Here is a 26,218-nt window from a genome sequence, read left to right as displayed (position 1 = left end):
TAATAACTCTCTGGAGCAAGTATTAAAATAATCCCTAAGAAAACAGCAAATACTAAATAAGATTGAAAGCTGATCAGGAGGAGAATTTGAAATTAAAACCTTCAAGAGCAGTGAAAGAATACTGTGAAAATTTTGAGGCAGGATTCAGTATGGTAATTCAGCCTCTTTTAGGAAAGGATACTAAGAACTGTGAGGAAATGTCATATCTGTTTATGTTTAAGGCAGCAAGATTGCATCCAAGTCACAGATCAGGATGCCCAAGGCAATATAGGAGTATCTGCACTGACCATCTCAGATTACGAAATGATATATAGGCTGAAAAATTAAGACAAAAAGTAGGTTTTTGTACTTCTACTTATGAATGCAAGTATAAGATTAGGAAACATAAAATGTGCCATCTGCTCACGCAATGTAAATCCCAAATGATTAGGTCTCTGGGGAAACAAACAAACAAAACTCAAAATGAAACAAAAAAATGACTGTGACTTCCCCATACTGATCACATTTTGCAAATAGGGAAGCAAATACTCTTTAACAAGACTGAAGCAACACTAACACATGATGAGCTGCAAAATTCTAATTACTATATAAATATATGCCCCCAAAATTCTTTTGCTATGTCCCCTACTTCACATCGTGACTTTTAAGACGTTCCCCACTGAATACAACTCTGAAAAGCAGGCCTTACAATTACTTGTAAAATCCAGTAATTTACCGATAGTCTACTACATTAACACTTTACATCAACATCTACGTTTTTATGTTGACATAACGGTCTATGCACCCAAGGCATCAAAAATCAAAAGTAAATCAAATCCCAGTGTGAGAAAAGTAATGGAAATTATAGTTGTACGTCCACTATTTTGGGAAAAAGACTGTTCCTTTAGCTTACTCTAAGAATATTTGACTTGCTATTTCACGGCTTTGCTTTTACTAAACTTTTCACAATATTCTTTTGTAACCTAATCATGCAACCTTGAAGGAACCACAGATTAGAGGGAGTTAAATGGTTGTCTCCTGTAGTCACTTGGACAGGTGTAAAGAAATATTCCCATACTTGTAAATCAGTTGCAGTACTGGTAAGCAAGCATGGCAGCATGTTTATGATGATTATTTCATCAGTATTCTTAGAACTCTTATTTTACATGTTACCATGTGCTTATACATGTACTTCCCATTTCATGCAGAATTTCAAGCTGTAGCTAAACCGAATTTTAATTATCAAATATACATATGCATCACAGTACTCTACACAGAGATTGAGTATTAGGGGCCACTCACATAACTTCTGCACTGTTGTGGTACTAGTTAGTAACTCCAGGAATACAAGACAATTATTTAAGTGGGTATTATTTCAGATTGAACTGATTTGTAGGCATTAGTTTTTTCTTTTTCTTATCTCTTTTTCATATACCACTGTGTCAATACAGAGCTGAATTAAGAAAGGCTTTTAACTTAACTCTGACTCACTCTCTGTTTTGGAATAATTTAGAATAATTTAAATGCATTTTTTTATTTTTATATTTCCCAGTGAAATGGGAACTAAGCTGAACTCTCAACTTAAAATCTTTAATGCAGGATTTTGTAGGAGGAAATGGTCAAGAACACAGAAAATGCCATTTTAATCTCTAGACTGAGAATTAGATTATCTGATGTATTTGTTTAAAACAAAAATAGTGAAGTCCAGGAGACAGGTAAGGACCTGCCACCTTAAAAAAGAGGAAATCTTGAACATGAGATGCTATACCATAAGAAAAATCAAAAATTACATTAAACAGTCAGACAATGTGTGATGAGACTGTAAATTATGCAGTAAACTACAAAAATAGCCATACTATAGTAAAGAAAAATCTGAAAGTTAAAGGATTCTGTTCATAAGTAAGGAAAACTCTAAAACTTTCCCTAGAACTTGAAAATATTGCTTAAGATTCACTTGGCTCATCATCTTTAAAAAGCAACAGAAAACATTGTTGAGCATTGACATATAGTTACTATTTGAGATACTGCAGCACTGCACAAAGGAGAAAATTAAACTGCCTTCAGTTTGTTTTAGATTCTTCCTTTCAGATAAGAAGAAAGAGAGTGCAATCTCTTCTTACAGCACAAATAAAGTGAAGAAAAAAGTGATGAAGCACATACTTCTTTTTTTTCTTTTCTTTACATCATTTCCTCCCCAAGCCTTTTTAAATACCTTTATCATGGTTTGTGACACCTCATTAAAAAAAAAAATCCATGTAAGTAAGAACTCAGTATACTGGTGTTCCAGACAGGAAAAAAAAATTGGCACAAAGCCAGCAATGATTTGAATTTTTCCTTCAGAAATATTTTCCTTAAGAAAATTGCAGTTTTTCCAGAAAATGTCCATTTCCTCTCCGGAAAAATCAAATTGGGGGCTGCCTGCCCAGAATGCTCCTGTGAACTGCATTTTCTGTTTGCGCTGAACGGCAAAATTGGTGAGAGCTCTGCAGGCTGGCAAAGAGGGGGAAGTCATGGGGCGGGCAGAGAGAGTGCCGTTCTCTGCCTTATCCTGAGGACAGCCAGGATGAAAGCGTGATAGGGAGGAAAACCTGGTTGCTCAATCTTAGGTACTTAGAAGGCTACAGTCATTTTTACTACTCAGGGGAAAAAATGAAACTGATAGAAGCTGCCCAAATATGTGAAGCTGCTGTGAAGCTTCCTTTCGACTTTCTGAAACAATTTTTTCCCATAAAAAACATCATGATTTTTTGTCCAAATTTTGGATGGATTTCTTTCTCTCCAGGTATTTATTTCCATTGTTAGGCCAGGTCTGCATAAAATACAAAAGAGTAATTTTTTTTTTAATGAAAAACGCAGCAGAGAAGGTCTTTCTTCTTTCCTGTACATCCTAACAAGGGAATTGAGCATGCACCAATACAGCAAGTATGGGCAGAAGGCTCCACAGGAGGAGAGCCAGAGCTGCCAGGGCATTGTGGTCTCCCCGCAGCGCAACAAGGTGCTGGCAGTGTTCGCACTGCGGGGCTGGAGTCCCAGGAGAACGAAGTCCTGGCTCTGCTGGCAGCAGTGACAATTGCCATCAGCAGAACATGCCGAGGTGATATCGGAGGCTATTTGCTCTGGCGAGGGCAGGGAACAGCAGCTGTAGTTGGGGAATAATCTCTATAATCTCTTATCAGAAAAAGGAAGTTTCCCCAAATGGCCTCTGAGTTCGCAAGTCATCAGCATGATCTGAGATAGTGTATAAAAATCCATAAACTGGGCTAGATCCAGGTAGGCAGAACATGGAGATGCTGGGCAGCAGCGGTATGGCAGCACCATTTCACTATCAAACATCAAATCAGGAGGGAGGCCGTTTCTGGAGCACACATCTGCTCTCCTGTGGCAGCTGGTGGTAGCGGGGGAGAGCTAGCGGATGTCTCGTGCACTTTGCAATGCACCCGCTCGGCAAACGAGGCTACAGACCCTGCCAGAAACACGGTGCCGCAGCACCGGAAAGCACCTGTGATGGGTGGCGACAAACCCGCTGGAGCTGGGCCTGGCATCCAAGGAGCATCAAGAGGGAGTCAAGGGAGTCAACACGTTCTAATGGGAACAGGAAGGCGGACACGTACCCATATTTTTTCCCCAGCTCTGGAAATCAGAACCTATTTAAAATCAACTCATTGTGATTGAGGAACAGGCCGCGGCCTTGGTTCTCCCGCAGCCTTTTTGCGAGTGTCAGCACAACAGCCAGCCAGTACCGCGCTCGCTTCCCTGCCTCTTGCTGAATTGATGACCTGAAAATTTACAGTCCCAGCTAGGAAGATGCAGCAGAAATCCTCCTTGCCATATCCTGACCCAGCTGAAATATAAAATCCTGGTATTAGCTACTTAGGTACCACAGTGATAGGCACAATATGGATTAGATTTGAATACTGTAGAGAAGATTTTCCACTAGAAAATCCCCTAGGATCTCTCTCAAAGTAGCATTAAATTCAGGTCCATTGCAACAGTAACCACAAGTTGGAAAAATGTGTCAGCGTATCTTTAAGTTTTATGGTACATCATGATTTATAATGCATCTATTCCTGAGGGGAGGGTATGAATTTTACAGGGAAGTGTTTCTGCTTTAATGTAACTCCTCCTATCTGCATATTTGTTTCTTTATGACTGTTGAATGATTGAACAAAACCTTCAAACCTATTAAATGAAAGCATCAGTCTTTTCCTTATGAGTTTCTTATTTTTTGCTGACTCAAATGCTTTCTTTTTTAATCTCAGTTCTTTATCTTTTCTGCCACATCACCAATGTTAATGAACCTCATTTGCGTAAACTAATGTAGAGCATACTCATTTGGAATGAATCCAGGAGTCAATCCTGTGGCAAACTAGTTACCTAATGTTTTATAGATGAAGCCCACTATTTAAAAATGTTATACAAGTTTAATTCTCAATTTATTTCTACTGTAATTCTTCTAATCACTCACTTCACAATGAAATGTCTCATTAATGTCATTTCAGCTATTTCATTGCTTTTAGTGTATATATGTTCCATTTCAAACAATAAAGAGTAAAATATATTTCATGTTATTATATTTGCTTATATGTGCCTTGATCAGCACATCACTTTAAATCGAGGCATATCTCCACAAACTCTCTCTAGAATTCAGTGTTTTCTTTTGTTCTGAATGTTTTTCCCTGTTTGGAAAAAAATTTGCTGCATTATTAAAATAAATATTGCGATATAGTCCATAATATGGATTTAGGAGTTTGTTCACTTCATAGATTAGCTATATTAAGCTAAAAGTAACTAATACGGTTAAGAGAGGAGAAGGGAAGAACAAGAGAAAGGTGGAAATGCTTGGTGGATAGAAAACAATGACTTTTATCAGCTGTGATTGTAATGAGTAACAATGAAAATTTACGACTTCATTCGTACATACATAGATACTTAATACAATTCCACTGAAATCAATGGAAGCTAGGGGTCACCAGCCTACATTAAGGGTGTTATTGCTAAGACTATAGAAGCAGCTACAATTTACTGTTTTACTGGTTGTTAGCATGTTTTGCACTATATTAAATATACTTGATTTTATATTTGTAATTTTCTAAATTTTGTTGTGAGTGGTGCTATGTGGACTATTAATGACATCAAAAATATTTTTACTGTTAGCAGTGAGCACTTGTAAAAGTCATTAAAGTGTTTTTTTTAATTTGCTTCAGCAACAAACATTTTAAAGATCTATTGACACCTAAGCTGAAATGGTTGTAATTTAAGATTTCTCTCCTCTAAATGCACAATGCAATGTCACGGAATTAAATAATTCCTTATTGCATTCATGGATTTCTAATGGCTGTTGTTGGACCGATGAACAGACAGCCTGTTTTTAAATTTGAATTCAATAAACACGAGTCAGATTCTCAGCATTTTAAAAGTGAGTTCTTGAAGTCATTTGGTTATGCTGATAAACTCTGCATGAGAAACTGACCCAAATAAATCAAACAGGCAATCAAGCATCCATTCAAAAGCACTGTTCAGGTTGGTAATATTCAGTCATGCAATTAAAACCACAATAATCTTTTTGTTTTAAAATTGCACCTTGCTCTGTAGTTGTGTTAATTCTTTTGCAAATACACTATCAATTGTGGCTGGCATCTGCTGATACAGAGAGTTGGAAAGCTTTTTCTTAGCAGCTGCTTTGTACTTCACCTACAGGAGAGAAAAAGGTGACATGTAATGCAAATTAAGTCAAATAGTCGTAATACATATTGCTTTTTTTGTTAAATAAAATGGCATAAAGACCAACGGAACTGGAAAAGATCTACTACTGTCTTCTAAACTTTCAAGCAAAAATAGATCTTTAAATAATAACTTTAAAATACTTCAGATGCATGTGTCTAACTCATAAGGCTATGTGAAGTACCAGCAAATTAAATTGAAGAATTTGGAGGAAAGTATTAAATAAGGTAAGCAAGGCAGCTATCGTCTCTACCCTTTAATAATCATTTCCAAAAAACTCAAACTATATTTTTCGTTCCATTTTTCAAAGTTTTGCACAATGGGAGCAATGCGAAGCCAGTAGTAAAACATTTTACTGATTAGTATGTAGCAGCAATTAAATGTAACTAGAAAGGCAGGAACACGGAAGCTAGTATTTCTGTCATCATTTCTACTTAATCTTTTCATATTACAGACTCATTTTTAAATTCCTTTTTATTTCTCCTGTGCTTTCTCCAGTGCTCAGTACTAGCAATTCCTAATAAAAGGACCTTGTGACAGGCTAGAATAATAGTTCTAAATTTGAGGGGCTATTCCTCCAGATCAAAGTTTTTCAAACTCAAAAAACAATAATATCAGGTAATATTTTGAAAGTAATCATAAATACCAAAGAATACCTAAAATTATACTGTCTAATGTCACTAACTTACTGTACTATTACTAGTACAGTACTAGTACTATTACTAGTACTTACTGTACTATTTATTAGAGACTAATTCTATATATCAATAATTTGCTACAGTATTTATTGATGTTCTCCTGAATAGAGGGCTCCTTTTCACTTCAGTAGACATGCTGCCAAGACACAATTTTAGAAGTATTCAAGTTCCACCAGAACAGGTTATGGGACACTAGAGGTCAGTAATTTACCAGATAAACCATCCATCACATTATTGGGTTTAGGTAATGTGTCTAGCTGCAGAGTATATAAAAGTTTGATAATATAAAAGATATCTTATTTTTTAAAAAATTGTAATATCCTTGTATCTTCTTCAATTAATGATTAGCAGCTTTTCTTTAATATCATACAAGTGGATTCTATAAATTTTTTCACTATATAGCGTTTTTGTAGACCATACCAATAGTCTCTCTGTCTCTTAGAAAGTTAGCATAATTTCATCATATTTATGCTATTTGGGAGTTATTCTGTCTCGGAAATATGAAGATATATAGCACAAAAATATCAGTCAGATGCATTTATATTGGATGTAGATGTACAGCAAATATATCTATCATAGACAGTATACAGAATGTATATAAATTACATAAATCCAGATAGGGATATTGGAATGTCCTTTATCATAAACAAAAAGGTAGCACAAAAAATGAGGCACCAAAAAATTAATTTTTCCAAGGGTCACAAGGACAGAAGAATCACTCAGAACCAACAGCTCCTCAACAAAAGCAATTGTTTGTCAGTTAAAACTCCTAATGCTATTCTCGGCTATGAAAAATAATCAAAAATGCAACCCTATGACACCTTATACCTGGGACACAAAGAGCTGGTAGTAAACTGTGCTCTATCATTTCAGAAGATGCCAATTCTTTGTCTTTGTAGCAATATATGTGTATATGTGTGCATACACAAAGACCTAAAAAAAAACCTGACCCATGGGCATGCATATATAGGCATTGATGCACATGGAGATGGCATTTACCTGATCTCTGCCCCAGCTCCCTCACTGACGGTCCTTCTCTTCTCCTGTTTGATAGTGAGGCTGTGAATCCTCCATGGCAACTATGCACAGGTATAATTTGCATACCTTGTCATTATTGAATAACTAACAGGAAATCCTTTTGCTCTTTCTCAGTTTATCCATCCATAAAATGAGACAGCTATTACTGGCTCAGAACTGTCAATAAAATATCGTGGAACCCTCAAAGAAAAGTGTTATATGACTCCAAATTATTATTAACCACACACACAGCATAAACTAATCACAGTTCTTTAACTCACTTGATCTTTAAACTGAACTATTATTTGGAATAAGCCCTCCTTCCCCATCTGGAAAACACCCATTCAGAGAGTTTTGAGGAGGAATAAGCGCCAAAAGAGAATTCTGCAGTCTTTTAGGTCTTACCTCAGAAATAAAAGCACCAAGACTTTTCACATGTTTTAGCTGAGGGGTGTCGGGTACAAATAGGCATTTGCCCTTAGATTTTTCAAACTCTTCCTTATAGTGTATCTACAAAGAGGAGAAAAAAGAAGTTTAACTGTTCTTAAAAATAGAAAAGCATACAATGGCTATCTTTATTAGAGTTATTCTGCTCATTCTGACTGGATGCTAAAATTCCGGGTACTATGCTGGGTGGCTTGCAAATACCACAGGCTGGCTCAAATTAAGCCACATAGGGAAATACATAGTTTTCACACAGGGTATCAGGTCTATGTGAAAATCACAAAACTCTTTGATATTAAAGATGACAAAGACGGAATTCTTTTCCATACCTACAGCACACTTTCACCACTGTTCACAGATGTTCCAGTATCTCTAAAGAAAGGAGAATTGAAGAAAGCATTTTCTCCTTGATCTCAAAGATAAAATCATTAAACCTGCTTCTAAACCCAACATTGCAAGCACAGAATCTGTATTTTACTATACGATAATAAAATGCCTCTTTATGAATCCGAGAGCTACATGAATAAATTTAGAAGGTCATTGCCAAATCACTGGCTACAAAGCACCCAGATAGTTGTGACATGCAGTTTTGTCAGAGTCCCTTTGAAAGGCAGCAAATTTTAAAATGAGCCATTTCTAAAGTCCTGTCTATGTACAACAGAAACTCTTTTTGAAGCAAAGCGTACTTTGCAGGAAAACAAGTGCTTATTCTTTTTAAAAACAACATAAAGTCCCAACCTTTTCCTTACTCAGGGGCAAACAGTATTTCTAGCAGTATGCAGGTCCAGTGAGCAGTTACCTAAAAATAACCACCTGACTGTTGATGAAGTCAGAGTTACATTTTGTATTAGTGGGATTGTCAAGAATATGAAATGTATGATGAAACTGGACATGGTGAAGATGTAGGGAGTTTTCTAAGGATCTGTATGAAGGAACATGGTGAACATGTCGCGCTGGACTAAATACATCTTAAAAAGATGGACATCTTACATGGATAGTCTTTACTTTTAAAGGTACTCCCAATAAGCGGCCTTAATTTTTCTTTTTTTACTGATATTTCTTTCTTTAGCATGGTTTACTTCAGTGAAAATTTAATTATTTAGGATTAAATTTTCCTGATTGTTATCTGCTACCATTTCTCTAACCTCTTTTGCACATTCTACACACTGCAGACTTGCTGACAAGCACTGACAGAAGCAATATGACCTGCATCTGAATATTACTGAAATATGAAGTCTTCATTTCCTCTTTTTCTGAAACCTTAATGAACACCACCAGGTCTAGTCTACTAGTTACTCAAAAGTGACTTGGAAAATTCATCAGAAAGATGGCAGCTTATGCAGAATCATCTCCTGGCCTTTCCAATGTAAACTTTTTGTCCACCACAAAATGGATTAGATAAGGTCAAGTGCATTTCAGACAAGCAACTACATAACCATCATACAGGGAAAAATTTTTACTGACCTCATCCAGATTTGGACTACTGAAGGAGTCGACATCTTATTACTGAATCATACTGCCTCCTTTCAGGGACTACAGTGTATTCTAAATAAAAGCTTTTTCTGGAACATAGGGTGCAAAACTACAGTGTGTCACCACTCTGCTCAGAGCCTCACCAATCCAATGGTCCATGTAACCTGTTTGTGTGATGTTGTACTCTTAGGTAATCACAGAGAAATATTTGACAACAGAAGATTAAGTTTCAATTTGTAATTTCTTTTCCTCAATGGATTTTTATATGGCAAAACCAAACTTTATATTACAGACAAAGTCATCCAGCCTGCAGGCTGTGGCTCACTAGGGAAACTCATCTTGCTCATGCCCTGCTCCACCAGCCTTTCTCACACGGGAAACTCAGGAGCAGGCTAAGGGAATGGCTCTGGTCCTAACAGCCTAATCCAAGCAGCTGCCTTCCCCATGTATTCAGGCGCACATATTAATCAAATTTAAATACATGTATACCGGAAACCCTGCTCTTAGTATTTTGACATCATTGGTGTCAACTATGTTGACAATCATCATGCCAAGATCCGTTACGGAACTGTCATTTCTCAAAGATCCATTTAAGCTTAGAAAAGGCACAAAAGGGTCTGAACTGTTCCATCTAGCTCTTATGCTAGATTTTTTTCTACTACAAATTCCCTTTGTAATCCTCACACTTCTTAATCTCGTAAGACTGGAAGAACTACGTCAGACCACAGATCCATCTAATACAAAATCCTCTCTCTGTGGCCCCCAGAAGTCTAGGCAGAAGTGTAAGAACAGGGCAAGTATACAGGATTATTGCTCCAGGGTATTTTCCTAGCCTCCACCGATTTGGACCTCAAAGTCCTGCTGAGTCAGAGGCTGTGATTAATAATGGTCAGCCCAGAGGAATAGCTCCATCCTGTAGTGGCAACAAGCCTATTTTATCAGTGGTAAGGCATTCTGTTTCTATACTTGACTCTGTGCCTCTGTAGCCCCTGCTTTGTAACAGGGAGACCACAAAATTATTGCATGACAAATGAGGAGTAAGATTTGAACTTGATGCTGAGCTGAGAAGAAGACATGCTAAAACACAATTGGACTTCATACAGGGACAGTAAGGTAGTAAGTGGTGCAATTTTTTGCTATAGGTGAAAAGAAACACTGGCACCATGCATACCTAAAATTCAGTAGCATCTTCACACAGCACAGTCCTCTCCACAAGAAAGGATTATGATCATTTGGTTAATCATTTTATTTGCACAATAACTCCCCTCTCTGCTTATAATAGTATTCATAACATCACACTGTATAATCAAAACAAAAAAGAGATGAAGAGATAATAAAATACAAATAATACAAGAAAATGGACAGGCTCAATTTCAATATGGAAGAGAAAAGGCCTGGATAGGAAGGTAATTCATACAAACCCAATACACATGACAGCTTTTAAAAAATCTTTGAAATAAAATTGCTTAATGGAGGGAGATTAAATAAAATGGCTTTGGGGAAGAACAATTTAGGGGTATCACGGCCACAGAACAAACATCTGGCAGCCTCAAATGCAATGGAGGATTTCTTCAACAACGGGAGCACATACAAACGGCACAACTTCCCCCCTACATACAGCTCAACTCTGACAGTTACACATGCACTAAGGACTGTCATCACAACTGTTTTTTGAAATAATATCGCCAATTTAAAGTCAGACTCCAAAGAATGCTGAGTGAGCACAAGGCAATCACAGTATCTCAAGTCATGAGCACTCATGCCACAGCATTCTGCTGGAGTGGCTGTGCTGACAGCTCCACAGGCAGAAAAGGACAATCATCTAGTCTTGTGCTCAACAAGGACACAGGCTGCTGTCACAAGGTCATCTTAGAGTAAAACTGCAAGACCCATAACCATTGTACACACAAAATGTACAGACATGCACCAGTGATACATCTACACAAACAGAAAGCAGTTCGGGCAAAGGCTCCTGCAAAAAAGCCTAGAGCAAATCTAAAAAGTTCTGAATTTTGATGAGTCAAAAAATCTAAAGCAAATATGCAAACTCTTTGCAGCTTATTGGCCTCCACGATTTATAAAATGTGCAGGGAGAGGAAACTTACCCCCACTAGTCATAAGAAATTCCAATTATAGCAAAAAAATTCTGGGAGACAAAAAATCAATCCCTGAACCATACTCATATTCATTAGAGTCAATGGAAAAACACCTACTGATTTCAGTGGATGCTAGATAAGTCCCAAAAATGGGGCCCATTTTAAAACACAGAGAATCTTCTTTGAAATTAAATTGGTTCTGGACCATTACACATTACTACCGCTTTGAAAGCATTAATGACACTATGCCATTATGCTTTACATATCTCAGTGAAAATCTGACACACTTGCAGGCTAAATGCATCACAAGCTTTCAGCAAAAGCCCACATCTCTAAACCATTACAGGCTTCAGGAACCTGGTTTAACTTATTCACCTTAGCCCCAAGCCTCTGCAGAAAATCAGAGAAAACATAGCCACTCCATTTATCAGTTAATTAACAGCCACAGCCAACATTACTCCTAATGGGTACACAGCTCAGTAACAGTTCCTTTTCAAATAAAGCAAATATTTCTTCAGCATTTTTCAGGGTGTTTTTGCTTTTACAGCAACCATGTTTAAAAGCAAGTTGCATACAAGGAGTAATATCTTTCTGGTCAGGCTAGTTCTGCAGCTCCATTTTCATTTTGGCCCTTACATAAATTGGCAGGCACTTATTGTGTCACGTGCCACATATTTCCCAAAGAAAGACTGTAGATAGCCATCAATAAAAATATTAATAACTTCTACTACTTCCTAAAATAGCTTGAGAATATGAGGGAGCCATCTTGGTAGCTTCTCATAAGAATTTATCCAATTTTCAGCAGTTATCCCATGAAGATAAAGGTATTATAAGATGGCCTATAGGCAAAGAGGAAACTTTGACCTTGTCAAGCCACACTTTAAAGCCATTACTGTAATGCCTACACATCCCAGATACTGTCATTCTGGCATTTATCCATGCTTTTCTATGCCCTATTAATAAATCTATACCCTACGTGTAGATTCTGTATGTATTATTCTTACAAAATCAACATACTCTTTCACCTTAAACAATAATATCCTGAATCTAAACATCATATTACAAGACAACACAAACTAGCCCTCACTTTTCAGTTTCTTTAGAAGAACACTTGTTAAAGCAAGTCACCCTCCCGCCAGCAACGTCTTCTCAGATGCAAGCTGCCATCCTCAACAGGGTATGAAGGAGAGCTATTGCTCTAATTCCAATTCACATGACAAAGTTACTTTTCAGAAACATGCTTCCAGAAGAACATGGAAATAAACATCAACCAAGCTAAATTTGATGTTATTGCATTGAAGCAATTGGATCTACTCCAATTTAAATATCTCAGATCTGATCTGCGATGTTTATGTAATGTTTATACCTGATCTACAATTTTAAAAGCTATAGAAATTCTTGACTTCAATTACTAAGTTAAATAATTTTTAAACATACCCTAACATTTCAATTTCTTCCTATAAGCCTACATCAAGAATAGTATGCTAAGCAGTTTTGAACTTCTATCACCATAGCAATTTAACTTCATCTATAAACAGACCGACAGATATTAATCGAAGTTAATCTATTTGATTTTTATCCTTCCTCCTTACAGCTATGCATTTTGGCACCCAGTTCTGTTTTAACCAATAAAAAATCATAGGATAAGGATACAACTAGAAAAGATACTGCATTTTTTTGTGAAATCAGCAAAGAAATTCTCCTGGGAGACACCCTCTCATTTTTAGACCAGACCCACTGTAACAGTACCATTCTGTGAGATGGACATTTCAGAACCTCCTCCTACCCAGGGCAAGTGCCTGTGCTTTGTACTGCCCAAGCACTCATCCTGCTGGGGCTGATGATTCCAGGTATCGGAGTAGGCAGTGCTCTTCTATTATTTTGTTTGTTTTTATATTTCAGCCTTCAATCAGCACATACAGCATTGAACATATCTGAATAAATATATATGGCAAATGTATACGCATGGTTAATAGTCACTGAAAAAAGAAATGCAAATGTGAGGGTGCAAACAGTCACTATCACTTACATCACTTATTATTTCAGTGCATTTTCGGGCCAATTCCATATTTCTGTCCTCAATAACAGGCTTGAGGAAGACCTATAAAAGATAGATAATCATTCCAGGGTTATTCCTCTAAAACAGTAAGAAGAGAAAGAAATAAGTACTTTTCAAAGCTACCGTTTTTTCACTCACCTTTTCTTCTTCCTCTCCCTCCTCATTTTCATCCTCCCTGAAATCCTGAATGACAGATACTCGCATTTTAATACTTTAGAGAAAACAGCAATAAAATCTCTAAAAGATTCGGTGCTGCAGGAAACAGCTCAGACTCTACAGCATGCCTGGAATCAATGCTTCATTTGTGTCCTCCACCGCACTTAACTTTACCAAGGCTCCCTCCTTATTTAGGCAGCACTTGACAGTCTTTATCTGAACAATTCAGCGTGAGTGAACTGAAAGGCATTGCAGATGGCCTAGCTAGCTATCAGTCTCAGCAGAGCTAATGCTTCTTACTGATAAAATATAATTAAATGACCTATCCCTGTCAACTATTTTTAAAACATCTAAGAACATATTTAATTAAAATACTGTGATTCAATAGATTCAAAATGTAAGTAATTCACTAAAATTAACAGGTTTAAAAGATGAACATAGATTCTAAGGTTATGGGAAAACTACCCAGTTCTAAGATTTAAGACATCACAGACTCCAAAACCAGTTATCACAAAACTTTATTTAGTTGGTCCAATGATAGAGCTTTTTGATTTAAAAACATGCAAGTACACACACACACACTCTTCCACTTTTCCAGTAGATGGAACTTTTAGTATATTTTTCAGAAAATGTGTTTTTCCCATGAAACATAAAATTCCTTAAATGCTCTGCATATTAGGTTAGCTGAAGTGGAAACGTATGCATACACAAACACATATGCATATTTACAAATATATATGGTTATGTATTTACACACATACGTATTTTCATTTACTGATGAAAATGGTCATGACTTGTAGACTCAAAACCAACCTTTTTCAGTGCGAAGTCATTCATTCCAGCTGCAATGAAACTGAAATATCCTTTTGCCAATGGATATAGTGTCACAGTGTTTGCTTCTGTAAAACAAGCAAGGAGGTACTATAGGACTAGTTGGATTAAGCAGCATTTTAATATGATTTTTCTTTCCTAACTGTAGCATGTATACTTCTCATGTTATAGAGGTCATGATTTTGAACTTCATCAGGCAGAGTGATTCACCATTATAGAGATTTGCAATAAGGCGAAATCTCTAGAGTAGTAGATTTCCATTTGGAGCCTGTATCTATACGGAAGATATAAAGAACATATACTCTTAAAAAAGAACTCTTTAAGGAATATTAAGTACTTCTGCCCAAATGAAACATCCCTAGAGCTTTTTTAAAAAACATGCATTTCCTTTGAAGAAGAAACATTTCAAAGAGGGAAGAATACAGAATTTGAGTGAGTTAAAGAAAAGTCTGAAAAACTGAAAGAATTTTTATGAAAAAAAGGCATGAACAGCTTTCAGTCCATAATAATCTGGAGACACAATTCCTTATACATTCATAGTACAGAAAAATTCAGGGTTCTTATTCCACTGTTTCAGATATAAGCTGCTAAAAGTCCAGATTTGGATAGACATTGCTGCTGTTCAGGTTGAAACCTGTCTTCTAAGTCTTTTAAGTAGGGTATTAAAACCAGGTCATTTCTGAGTATTACAGCCATAGCAAATACATTCCTAAGCAACAGACTCATGCATGACTTGAAGGACCACATATCAAGGAGACAGAGCATCTACAGAAGTGCCACACAGAACTGTAGCACCAAGGCTTCAGTTTTGGATTTTTGTGATAATACTGCCACTACTGTATTCTTCCAGGGTGGTTTATTTCCCTTTCCTTCATACATTTAATAAATTTAAGTGGAGACATCAGAAAATATTTAAGAGAGCAGAAAAGAGTTATTTGTAGCTGTAAAACTTGCCAAATGTAGGGAAACCTTTTGTTATTTTTTGCACGGAAAAATCAAATATGGTCAAAATGACAGAGAAAAAACTGTTCAGGTTTTTTTTTTTTTAGCTTTTTAACAAGCTTACATTATATCTGGTGGGTTTTCAGTGGTTGGACATACGAGTATTTACAGATTAATTGTGCTTTTTGTGTAAAGATTTCCTCATAATAAAAATCTGCTTAATTGATTTGATAGAATTCTTTTTTTTTTTTTTTATTTCCTCCCCTCCAATTTTGCATCCCCCAGGTCAGGCATAACTGAGCATTCAAATGTGCTGTGTCCCATACAACCTTCATAATACCAGGATTACAGGACAGCTGCCATAGCTCACGATATTAAAGAAAATTATAATACCAAGTTCTAAAGCAGTAAGGGAAAAATATCACAGTACCACCTAACCATACAAAAGTTATTCAGTATGGCAAGCTTCAGGTAACAGATGCAGTAAGAAGAGACTGTAAGATACAGAAACCCACCTCCCTTCTTTTCTTCCTCCCCAAAACACAGAGTACTATTAGGTAACATTGCATGGGCAATAAAGCGACACCAAAACAACCGTGACAAATAAATATATCCAGATATAGCTAAGAAAGAATTTCTTATGAACAATTAAGAGCTGCACAGTTTAGAAGTGTGTTATGGTTCTATGGATCCTGCAGGCCAAGAACAAGTTTAAGTTACTTCCATAAGAGGCAATAAATAAACTAGGATCAGCAAGCATGTGTGGCATAGTAGCTATTTGTGTATGGTTACAGATATTTTAAAAGCTATCCTAAAATGCTAAATCTAATTTGAATAAAGTCCTAGTTATATAGGTCTGACAGTATTACATCTTTAAAAAGCATGCTATAAAGCATGTTTTATTAAAAATGAGTTTTCACCTGCAAAATCTGCATTTTTACCAAAACCTCCAAACTTACATTTCTGAAATATTTTCCACTCTCTATAATGGAATTTGTATTCAAATGTTCTGGCATTAAACATCACAGATTTGTTTATCACAAAGTCCAACAGAATAAAAATTTTAAGAAAACACCACTCAAATGGACTGTTAAGCTGCGTACACAAAATAATATTTCTATACATGCAAGCCATGACAAAATTAGAATATATTATCCTTGTATTGTTGATGTTTTAAGATTATCTTAGGAGCTGTGCACACACACAACAGGGCAAAGTGGGTTCTTCAGGGAAGTACCCAATGTTAATTCATTCAGATTTTATAAGGAAGTGCTACAGAGCTCCAAATCTCTATGTCCAGTCACTCTGCACAGACTTTTTATATATTAGCTGTATAGTTCCTCAAATTTAGCTGCAAGAACTAGGCTGTTTTCTTAAAGAAGCTCCAACAAAATCAAAATAATTACGTGTGCTATCTAGATTGTTCACAGAACCACAGTATTTGCAGTAAGCAACTTATACTTACACTCCCACATCAAACTTACTGCATATTAACTCCAGAGAAGAAAAGCCTTCCAGAAGTAACCTACATGGTTTATCCCACGAAAGGAGACAGCTGAATCCCCAAACACTTACAGTCACCATGTGATTGTGTCAATATTTTCTGACACAGAACATTATTTGAGTGTTTGGCCTAAACGCATATTTACTGAGGAGGCCGAAAGGGAGGCAGCACGGGGAATAAAGGAGCTCTATTCCCCATTAGCACCAGTTGGCACAGTACATGAATGACTCGGGCACACTGTTGCGCAGCTTTTCTGTTTTGATCACACACAGCTGTGCCCATACCTGGCCAACCCCCCCTGCCACCTCCTTGCTCCACCTCCTGTTTTTTGCCAGACAGTCTCTTAAAAAATGCATTTGGGAGATGTTAGCCCAAAGAGTTAAAATGCCTTATCTCATTTTGGCCCTGATACACCCAGCAATTCAGCAGTTAGTCTCAGTTCTGTCACTGAACAAACAATCCTGTGGACAAGCTTGGCATAGTCCCCAAAGCCCCTGTTAGACTGGCAATATCTGCAAGTATCACTGGGCTAAAAGAGCTTCTCTACCACGTCACTGAACAGCAGTAACCATGCTTGTCCTAGAAAGGGTACCAGAAATGCCACAATCTCTTCAAACATATACAGCAGAGTTCTTCATGGGGTACTTGAACATAGACTGCAAGTTAAGGACTGAGATACTTCAGCTGGAAAAATCTGCGCAGCACTATAGTGTAGGTGTAGGTTGGGAATACTGCACTGCTTTGCGATTCTGGACTGAAGCTCCAGCAAGAACAGAAGCAGACAGTTTTAATGCTTTAACCATCCTGCTTCCACTGAGTTCAAAAATCAACCCACAGACTTCCTTGAAATGACAACATTATTTTCTATTCTCACTGGACAGATACACACATCACTGAAATAAGCACAATTAATTCAACACAACACAGCCGGTGGTCTCTTTTCAAAAAGCATACAAGGAACTGGTAAGTACTGAGATTCAATTACTTCTCATTTTGAGAAAGATCCATCTGTCAGACTGGAAGTTACTAGCAGCGCTGCACAAGGAAGTTCATAGTTAGGCTATCAGCATCACAATCACAAACAGAAAGAAAGCGAGGGTTGCCAGACTGCCAATTTTAACCTCCCCAAACATGAAATACCAATTAACATAAACGAAAGAATTCAAGAGATGGTTCTATTTATAAAAAAAGCTTAACCATAAACTTCAGATCACGAACAGATCACAAAACACTTAACAGCACTTCAAAACCTGCATATCTTATGTTTCTAAGCTAAGATTTTCAATCAACAAAAATCCTTTTATAAAGATTTTGGTAAATCAGTGAGTTGGAATAGTATTTTTAAAGACATGTACAAATGAGATGTTAGAGCACTAATGTGGGAATCCCAGAAAACCTAATGAATTTCCAGTGCCTTACATACCATAAATACAGATATTTTTTGACCAAATGAATGCTCACCGAGACGATGTCTAGCACAACTGCACCTTGATGTCAGAGCTCTTAAGATGTTTGCATGGTACAACTAGTTTCACATAGCGATATCTGACCTAATCTAGTTAACAGAAGCAGTGTAGTTACGTTAGCATGACACTGCCTGAGTTAATAAACTCTTTCCCACACAGCTAATTACCCTGAAAAGCAGATCACGCTAACTCACTCAGAAGAACTGGGAGTATTTCTCATGGCACAAGATGGTGCCATGTAGATGTTCCCATAGCTGCAGTCAGTAGCTATATATTGAAATAGGCCAGCATAAAAATTTTCACATGGTAAACTGTGTTCTAAGAAACTGTTTCATTTGTCTGATGACATTCAAAAGCTCCTGCTATGTTTGCACAATAGCTTTTAGCCCAAGAAAATGGTGATGATATTTTCTAAATAGGTTATATAGGGCTACTAAGATGACTAAGGGACTGGGGCATCTCTCATATGAGGAAAGGCTGAGAGAGCTGGGACTGTTCAGTCTGGAGAAGAGAAGGCTGAGGGGGGGTCTTATCAATGTGTAGAAGTATCTGAAGGGAGGGTGTAAAGAGGATGGGGCCAGACTCTTTTCAGTGGCGCCCATCAATAGGACAAGTGGCAACAGGCACAAACTGAAACACAGGGAAGTTCCATTTGAACATGAGGAAAAACTTCTTTACTATGAGGGTGACAGAGCACTGGAACAGAGAGGTTTTGGAATCTCCTTCCTTGGAGATATTCAAGAGCCGTCTGGACACAATCCTTGGAAACATGCCCCAGGTGATCCTGCTTGAGCAGGGAAGTTGGACTAGATGATCTCCAGAGGTCCCTTCCAACCTCAACCCTTCTGTGATTCTGTGATATAGTTCCACTTATTTCTTTTAATTTTTCATTTGCCAAGAAATTAAAATCTCAACAACACGGGGGATCTGATTCCCTCCTTCCTCCCTCACTCCCAAGTTTAACCAGAAAATTGAAAAATCTGCTTCATGCAGATTATAATGCTTCATGATCATGATCCTACAGCTGTATTCACAAATTCATGCATCAGAAGCTCAGACTAGAATCACTCATATCTGGCTACATGCAACTGTTTAATCTACTCTCCATAACATAGCTATAGCATTTCCCTTTCTTGCCCACTGTCATAAAACCCTTTTCACCTTAGTCAAGTGACCAAGTAGGTTTGGAAGTCCACCAGAGCTAATGGTTCTGAGGCATAGCAGCTCAGGCTTTCAGCACTCACAAGGTCTTAATAATGAATAGCCAAGATAACTATTCCAATTACCCCCACAGCTGGAGCCCTCATGCCCATTGGTGAGGTTTGTGTTAACAGATTTTAGACATCTACACACTGGTAGTCACCTATGGATGGTGGAGAGCCGTACACACCTGAGTACACACCTCTACCTTGTGGCTCGATTTCATCCTCCTAAAGAATGTCTGGCTTTAACAGATCATTCCCAGTAAATGGAAGGCAACTCAACAGAACATGGCTAAAAAAATGAAATTATCAGCTGACTGAGTTACTCTGTTAGGTTTCCATAAAAGCTAATCCCATTCAGCAGAAGATGGACTGAACATAGTATTTAAGACTGTTCTCTTGGGACTTCTTAAATGCAGAAAAGAAAGTTTAGATAATATACCAAAGTTTTTCATTCACAAGATCTTCATTATATGCAAACCTAAATCCTATAGAAGAAAAAAAATAGAACTGTATAATGAGAATTTGTAGATTTAACCTTGCTGTAAATCACAGCTAAAATGATCAATGATTGTAGGCAAAATGTATGAAGCCAGTAGTGACAAACAAGTTTTATTTTGCATCAGTAAATCTGAAAAAGCTAAAGATATTCCCTTTCTCCTTTCAGTGATTACATATTGAAATACAGCTTAATGTAATTTGACATATTAGAAATATATATATATCTGGCTTATATGCAGACTTGCTTGCTTTCTTGCACACATTTTCTTAGCCTTATAGACTGGGCATGTTTTCTTACCAGAAATTTTTCTTGGGGCATTATTCAGAATTCAACTGCCTGAACTGATAGAATCTAGTGGAGCAGGAAGAGAAAATTAGACCTTCCTTATAAATTTCATTTCACTTTTAATGAGTTCCACCAGCCTATAACCCTCACTTATTCACTTAACATCACCCATAAATGCTTTTTTCTAGAAAGTAAACCCACAATGATTTATTATATTTGTATTTAAGTGGACTTTTTTTCCTCTTAATTTTTTCACACTTCTTGAGTTTTGAAAGACCTAATACTGTACTTTTGTCAGACTCTCTCTGAAGGGAACAATACAAAAAGTAACACACACCTTTAAAAAGGCTTGGTTTTTACCATTCTGGAACATTTCGTGTTATCACGATCCTCAAGTAAGTTCAATTTTATATCAAACTGCTATGGACAGCTAATGCTACACCAGTAACTAAGTTCCTCATTCACAGTTATTTAAAACCACAGCTTTTAAATTCCAGAATAGGCTTCAGAAAGCTCCCCAGAACAGAAAAGAAAAAAAACAAAGAGGGTAACAAAAGAAACTTAACAAACACATTTCAAGAATCAGAAGACACTTGTTCAATGGTGAAATATTTACCCAAACAACTTCATTTTTTTGACCAAGACAATTTCAAATTATAAACTAATTGATAAGAAAGGTGTGTTTTGAAAATCTTCAGCCACAAAAAGTCAGACAAAACTGTAATTGTGTGAAGCGAAAAACACCCTTATTATCCTTAATACTATTGATGATTGAATAGTTCTCATTTGGGAAAAATTATATTTTTTTTCCTATTTAGTGGATTGTGTCATTAGCAAAATTTAAACAACAAAACAGAAATTGCACATACTTTGTGTTCAGATCAGGCGGGTTTTAATCTAGATTGTCACATCAGGCTTCCTTCTTAGTCTACTGTTTCATGAATGACAGGTTAAGACAACTGTGTACGGTAACTGTACTATGAATTTAGCAGTGTATTTGAAGACAAAGCAGTTAATATATAAAATGCACATTCAGAAAATATCCACAATTTTTAAGAGAGAGAATTAGTGTCTGACATATAGCTCATTCTTTCCAAAAAGCTACTGTGTCAAAATAATCTGCTTGAATACAGTAAATACTATTTTTGAAGTCTTCATAATAGGCTACAATGGACTTAGAAATAAAACTGTGATAACCATGTATTGAAAAGAACCTTATAACAAAGAATCTTGTTCTAAGGGCTCTCTGGACAGCCTAATCCTGTAATTGAGTTTACGGTTGTAATTCAGGAGAGCAACTTACAAGTTCTTAAGCATTGATCCACAGCGTTGAAGAAAATACACCAAAAATATAATAGCTGGTAATAATAAGGTAGAGGAATGTTAGATCCTTACATACACTCTGTTTAACAAGGATATACGTAAGTTTCCATGACAACAGTGACAAGATGATAAAAACACCTTCTTCCATCATCCACTGAAAATACATTTCTGCATATATCATTGATGAAGTGGCAAGCACCTAATTTAGAAATGCTGCCATGCATTTAGTAACATTTTAATATCCAGAGAAGTGCACATAGTATTTTTTAAGGATTTAATCAAATATCGGATGCAGATTACAATGCTTCATGATCTGGCAATTCTTTGGCCTCTTAAATCAAGTTACATAAAACTTTAGCTTTTATTTTAGTCATTGTTCATAGTTTAGCTGCAAAATTTCAGCTTAAATACTTCCTTTTCATAGAGAAATCCTTTGCATGCATCAAAGAAAAGAAAGAAGCTGGTCTAGCACTACCCAAAGAAACAGTGCAGATTGGAGCAAAACATCTGTAAGATAAGCAACTTTAAAACTGAATGCAAACCTGTTCAGGCCTGAAGAAGAGTTTTTATGCCTGAAAAGTTATGAGTTTTCCAACTTTTCCAACTTAGTTAATCTAGCACAATATATTACCTACCGTGTCAAACCGCACATCATTTATATTCAAAGAACATCACAATAGACCAGCACTACTACTATAAACATATGAAACATGGAACACTAAAAACATTAGTGTGCATTGAATTTTACCATGGTTTACCATGATTTTTTTAATGCTTTGTTTTTACATTGGCTTCATTTTGCTCCATCAATCATAAAAAATAATAAACTTTACATAAAGAAGTTCTGCTTTATCAACTATATGATCTGTTTTCTCATTAGAGCATCATCAAAATTACTTTCAGTCTTTATTGTTTTCTTCAGAACTATACTGGATACAAATTTAGCATATCCTGCTTCAATCACTGTACAAGTTCCCAGAACTTGATTACTTGGTAAATAATTCCACTGGAATCACTGGAATTTAAACTTGCAATTAACTACACACTGATACTTCTAAGTGAGCATATTTCTCAATTTATAAAGTAGTACCACCATATTACATAAATATGTTGGTTTTCACATTATACTGCAGGAAAAAAGTTTCCTATAAATTCATAATAAAAACTTAGCCCTACAGTGCTCTTCATATAATAGTACATTTAAATTATCATACTGAATTACACCTGTTCAAGTCCAGGAATGCTAATGCCCACACCAGGTGAAACAACCCAGCAAGTACCTTCTGAGAAGAGGAAGGTTAAAGAAATAACAGAGGAAGTGTTTCATACACTACGAATTATCCAAAAATATTGCCTTTGGGCTACATCTCTTGTTGCTGTTGATAATACTAAAGAACAATAAGTGCTTTACACTCACACAGCTTTGTATGGATAAGATTTTAAAGAATCTTATAAATACATGGCTAGAGCCTTTGACGGGGGATACAGTCGTAGTGTGAGCTGTTCTAAGTCCTCTCCCTGTCCTCAGGCACCCGAGGACTAGAGTGGGGTCAGGCATAAGTAAGACCAGCCACAGGCTGCTCTGATTTAGCCCAACTGAAAAATTCTCTCCAGATCATGCTGCTGACTGGCAGCTATTTGACAAACACAGCATGGCCAGAGGTTTGGGAGGTGCAGCAGACTTTATTCTGAGAACAAGCTGTTTGAGGTGTCCTTTGAACATCTGGAATTTTGCAAAGAGAATTCAGACCCCATTAAACAGCTGATCTGTTGGAATGCTCCTCGCTACATATCCGAAGGCACATGATTCTCCTGTAATCCTGTTTTACAAGGTGGAGAAGAAGGGGCCCAGAAGTAAAGTGGCAGCTCCATAGGCAGAAAGGAAGCCTGAGAGGAATCCGGACTCCATGTCTCCCATCCTTACAGCTCTAACGCTGATATCACTAAGTTTCTCAGCAGTGTTATCATCTGGCTCTTTTTCAGTGATATTCCTGTAAAGTCCTTTCCAGCATAAACTAATTCTTATATTCTAGCACTACACCTACAGCACTGAAGATGTTTTTTCTAGAACATTTTGCTATCTGTTAAGCAACTCCTACGGTTAATATATCTTAAAAAATAAGAGAAGAAAAAAAGGGGGAGGAGGACAGAACATGGAGCATTCTTTAATTCAGAACCTTATACTAAACTATAACTACTAAATAACTGGGGTAACATGCAGCATAGAGTTAAAATAACAGTGTAGGTATTTGTTATGCAAATTAATTTTAATGTCTGTTGGGTTACGGGTAGTAACTATTTGGCATGAAACAATGCAGGTAACCTCTCTGAGACCTGGGCATACAGAGAGGGAAAGAGAGAGAGGGAGAGAGAGAGAGAGAGAGTATACCATGTTCTTCCCTTGCTTTCTGAAGTTTAAATTAAAGCTATATTAAGATGATTTTATATTGTATTAAAAATAAGAGATGATATTTAAAAATAAACATCAAGTCTAGGTGGATATAGTTCTATTTAAATTGCATTTTTTTATAATTTTTTTTTAAACATACACAAACCATCACCAGAGAATTAATTTATGTTAGGGCCTTAGGCCTAGCTTTGAAGAGCTTTTAGTCTTTTTATCTCTCTGATGATCTCATGGGAAGCCTGAGTCTGCCTTTCAGCAAAAAACCCTCCAAAGCCTGAGGCCGCCTCTAGAAGAATGATATTTGCCTTCAGGTCTGTGGTAAATGTATTTTGGCAGCTTTACACCACAGCTAAAGAAATTTCTCAATCTCAATATGCAATAATAGTAATCTGTAAAACAAAGCTGCAAACCCTGGGGGCGGGAAATGTCTAATCTTATATACACGTATGCTATTCTAGAGCTTCAGAAGTAGCTCTCTACATTTCATTTCCTATTAATTTTTTTAAACCAACTTTTCTCAAGATGAAGATGCAGCTATAATACGTTCTGCATCAAAAAGCAAAGTACGTCAGACTCACCTTCCCCAAGCTTACGTTTAAATCCTAGGATATTAACAGCCAGTACTTGACTAATGTTACCCACAGGGTTTTTCTTTAAGATATTAGAACTTTCTACAGCTAAAAATCAACCGGGGTACAAAAAAGAATATCAGAACAAAAGTCATGGTAATCTCATATTGGCCATAAGGTCAATAAGAAGCCTAAGTTTATTATTCCATCATTGTTAAATGTATAAACAGTCTTTGGAGCAGGGTCCAGAACCCAGACATCCCATCCCTACTCCATGATAACCAAATGAGTCAGCCAGAGAGAGCTGCTCTCTCCCAAGATCTTTCTCTGGCCCTTGAATCGTCTCTTCTTTTTTTACCTCATGGTACAACTTCAGCAAAATGCCTCATGGGACACCCCCATCACATGCTCAAACTTCAGGATTAGGCCATTACACTGGAAAATGTGGGCTCTAACACATCTTGGGCTGGAAGCAAAATCCATCATTTTTTAGATTAATGCCATCACACCTGAACTAATGAGAAAATGGTCATAAACCCTGCCCACTCTAAACACCCAGTCCAGAGTAAAAGTGTTTCTGACTCTAATGCTTCAGTAGTGGAGTGCTAGGCGGGCACCAAACACCTGAAGAGGTCAGATGGGGGATCTTGGTGGGATATAAGCATCAGGCAGATGGGGAAGCTTTTGGAATGAGAACACTGAACACTTAAATAACCCGGTAACAGATCCGCAGGCTCCTCCGCACCCTCCTCGCACACCTCCGAGTTTTGAAAACAGCACTCTGTGCAAGTCTCACTTTAGGTATACAAATCTTTTGGGGAGCCACACTCTTCAACGTCTCAGTTTAAGAAAAAGTCAGATGATCAGACTTTACCTTACCACATAACTGCAGAATCTTTTTACTATAAAAAACTTTTAGAACAATGGACCAGTAAAACAGCCCCAGCAGCTTTTCTGAGTACTATACAGATAACTTCATAACAACTGAGATGCACACAGAGATGGCATGTATCAGACTAGCAGCATTTAAAGTCAAATTAAGAGACTAAAGTTTAAAATGTGTAAGTTACATGCTTACACATGTCTACACATGCTTACACATTGCTAGTTAAAAGTTTTAAAAATAAAAGCAGCTAATTGACAAGTGAAAGACGTATATAGGTGTTAGTCACTTTCCAAAAAAAAAAAAAAAAAAAAAAAAAAGACCCTACATGGAGAATAAATACATGACCCTATATGGAGAATAAATAATTAGCATTTTGCCAAGACCCAGTCGAGAGAAGTGAGACCCCCCCCCCAGAAGAAATGCTTTATCTCCAAGACTCAGCTTTTAAAAATCACAGAGGCACTTCAAGGAGAGAGCTCCTGAATCTTATAGAATTCTTAAAAATCCTTAAAAACAAACATAAAAGAAAGACATAACAGACAAAACATAAAATAGAAAAGACAGATAAGTAAACGAGAGAAAATGAATGTAAGTATTTTAAGTCTGCACTCAAGTTTAATGACTCTAAATGATATGTTCTCTGTCTTATCTGGAGTGA

At 36.8% G+C, this 26,218-nt stretch overlaps 2 protein-coding genes across 2 annotated transcripts in view; both read right to left on the bottom strand.

Annotated features, from left to right (window-relative positions):
• LOC112982290 (nebulette-like) overlaps positions 1-13,691 on the bottom strand; it is a 95,538-nt gene extending 81,847 nt beyond the window's left edge. The window contains exons 1-4 of the mRNA XM_026098543.2: positions 13,626-13,691; positions 13,458-13,529; positions 7,821-7,925; positions 5,560-5,670 (exon numbers count right to left, since the gene is read on the bottom strand). Coding sequence (XP_025954328.2) covers positions 5,560-5,670; positions 7,821-7,925; positions 13,458-13,529; positions 13,626-13,691 — 354 coding nt within the window. The remainder of the gene's footprint in view (positions 1-5,559; positions 5,671-7,820; positions 7,926-13,457; positions 13,530-13,625) is intronic.
• Positions 13,692-14,456: 765 nt separating this feature from the next.
• Positions 14,457-26,218, bottom strand: part of LOC112982289 (LIM zinc-binding domain-containing Nebulette-like) — a 177,407-nt gene continuing 165,645 nt past the window's right edge. The window contains exon 8 of the transcript XR_010387578.1: positions 14,457-14,542. The gene's annotated coding sequence lies outside the window, so the exon portion shown is untranslated. The remainder of the gene's footprint in view (positions 14,543-26,218) is intronic.

The sequence above is a fragment of the Dromaius novaehollandiae genome, chromosome 2, assembly GCF_036370855.1.
Source record: "Dromaius novaehollandiae isolate bDroNov1 chromosome 2, bDroNov1.hap1, whole genome shotgun sequence".
NCBI classification, from domain to species: domain Eukaryota; kingdom Metazoa; phylum Chordata; class Aves; order Casuariiformes; family Dromaiidae; genus Dromaius; species Dromaius novaehollandiae.
The sequence above is the reverse complement of the archived record's forward strand: the minus strand, read 5'-3'. Positions and strand labels throughout refer to the sequence as shown.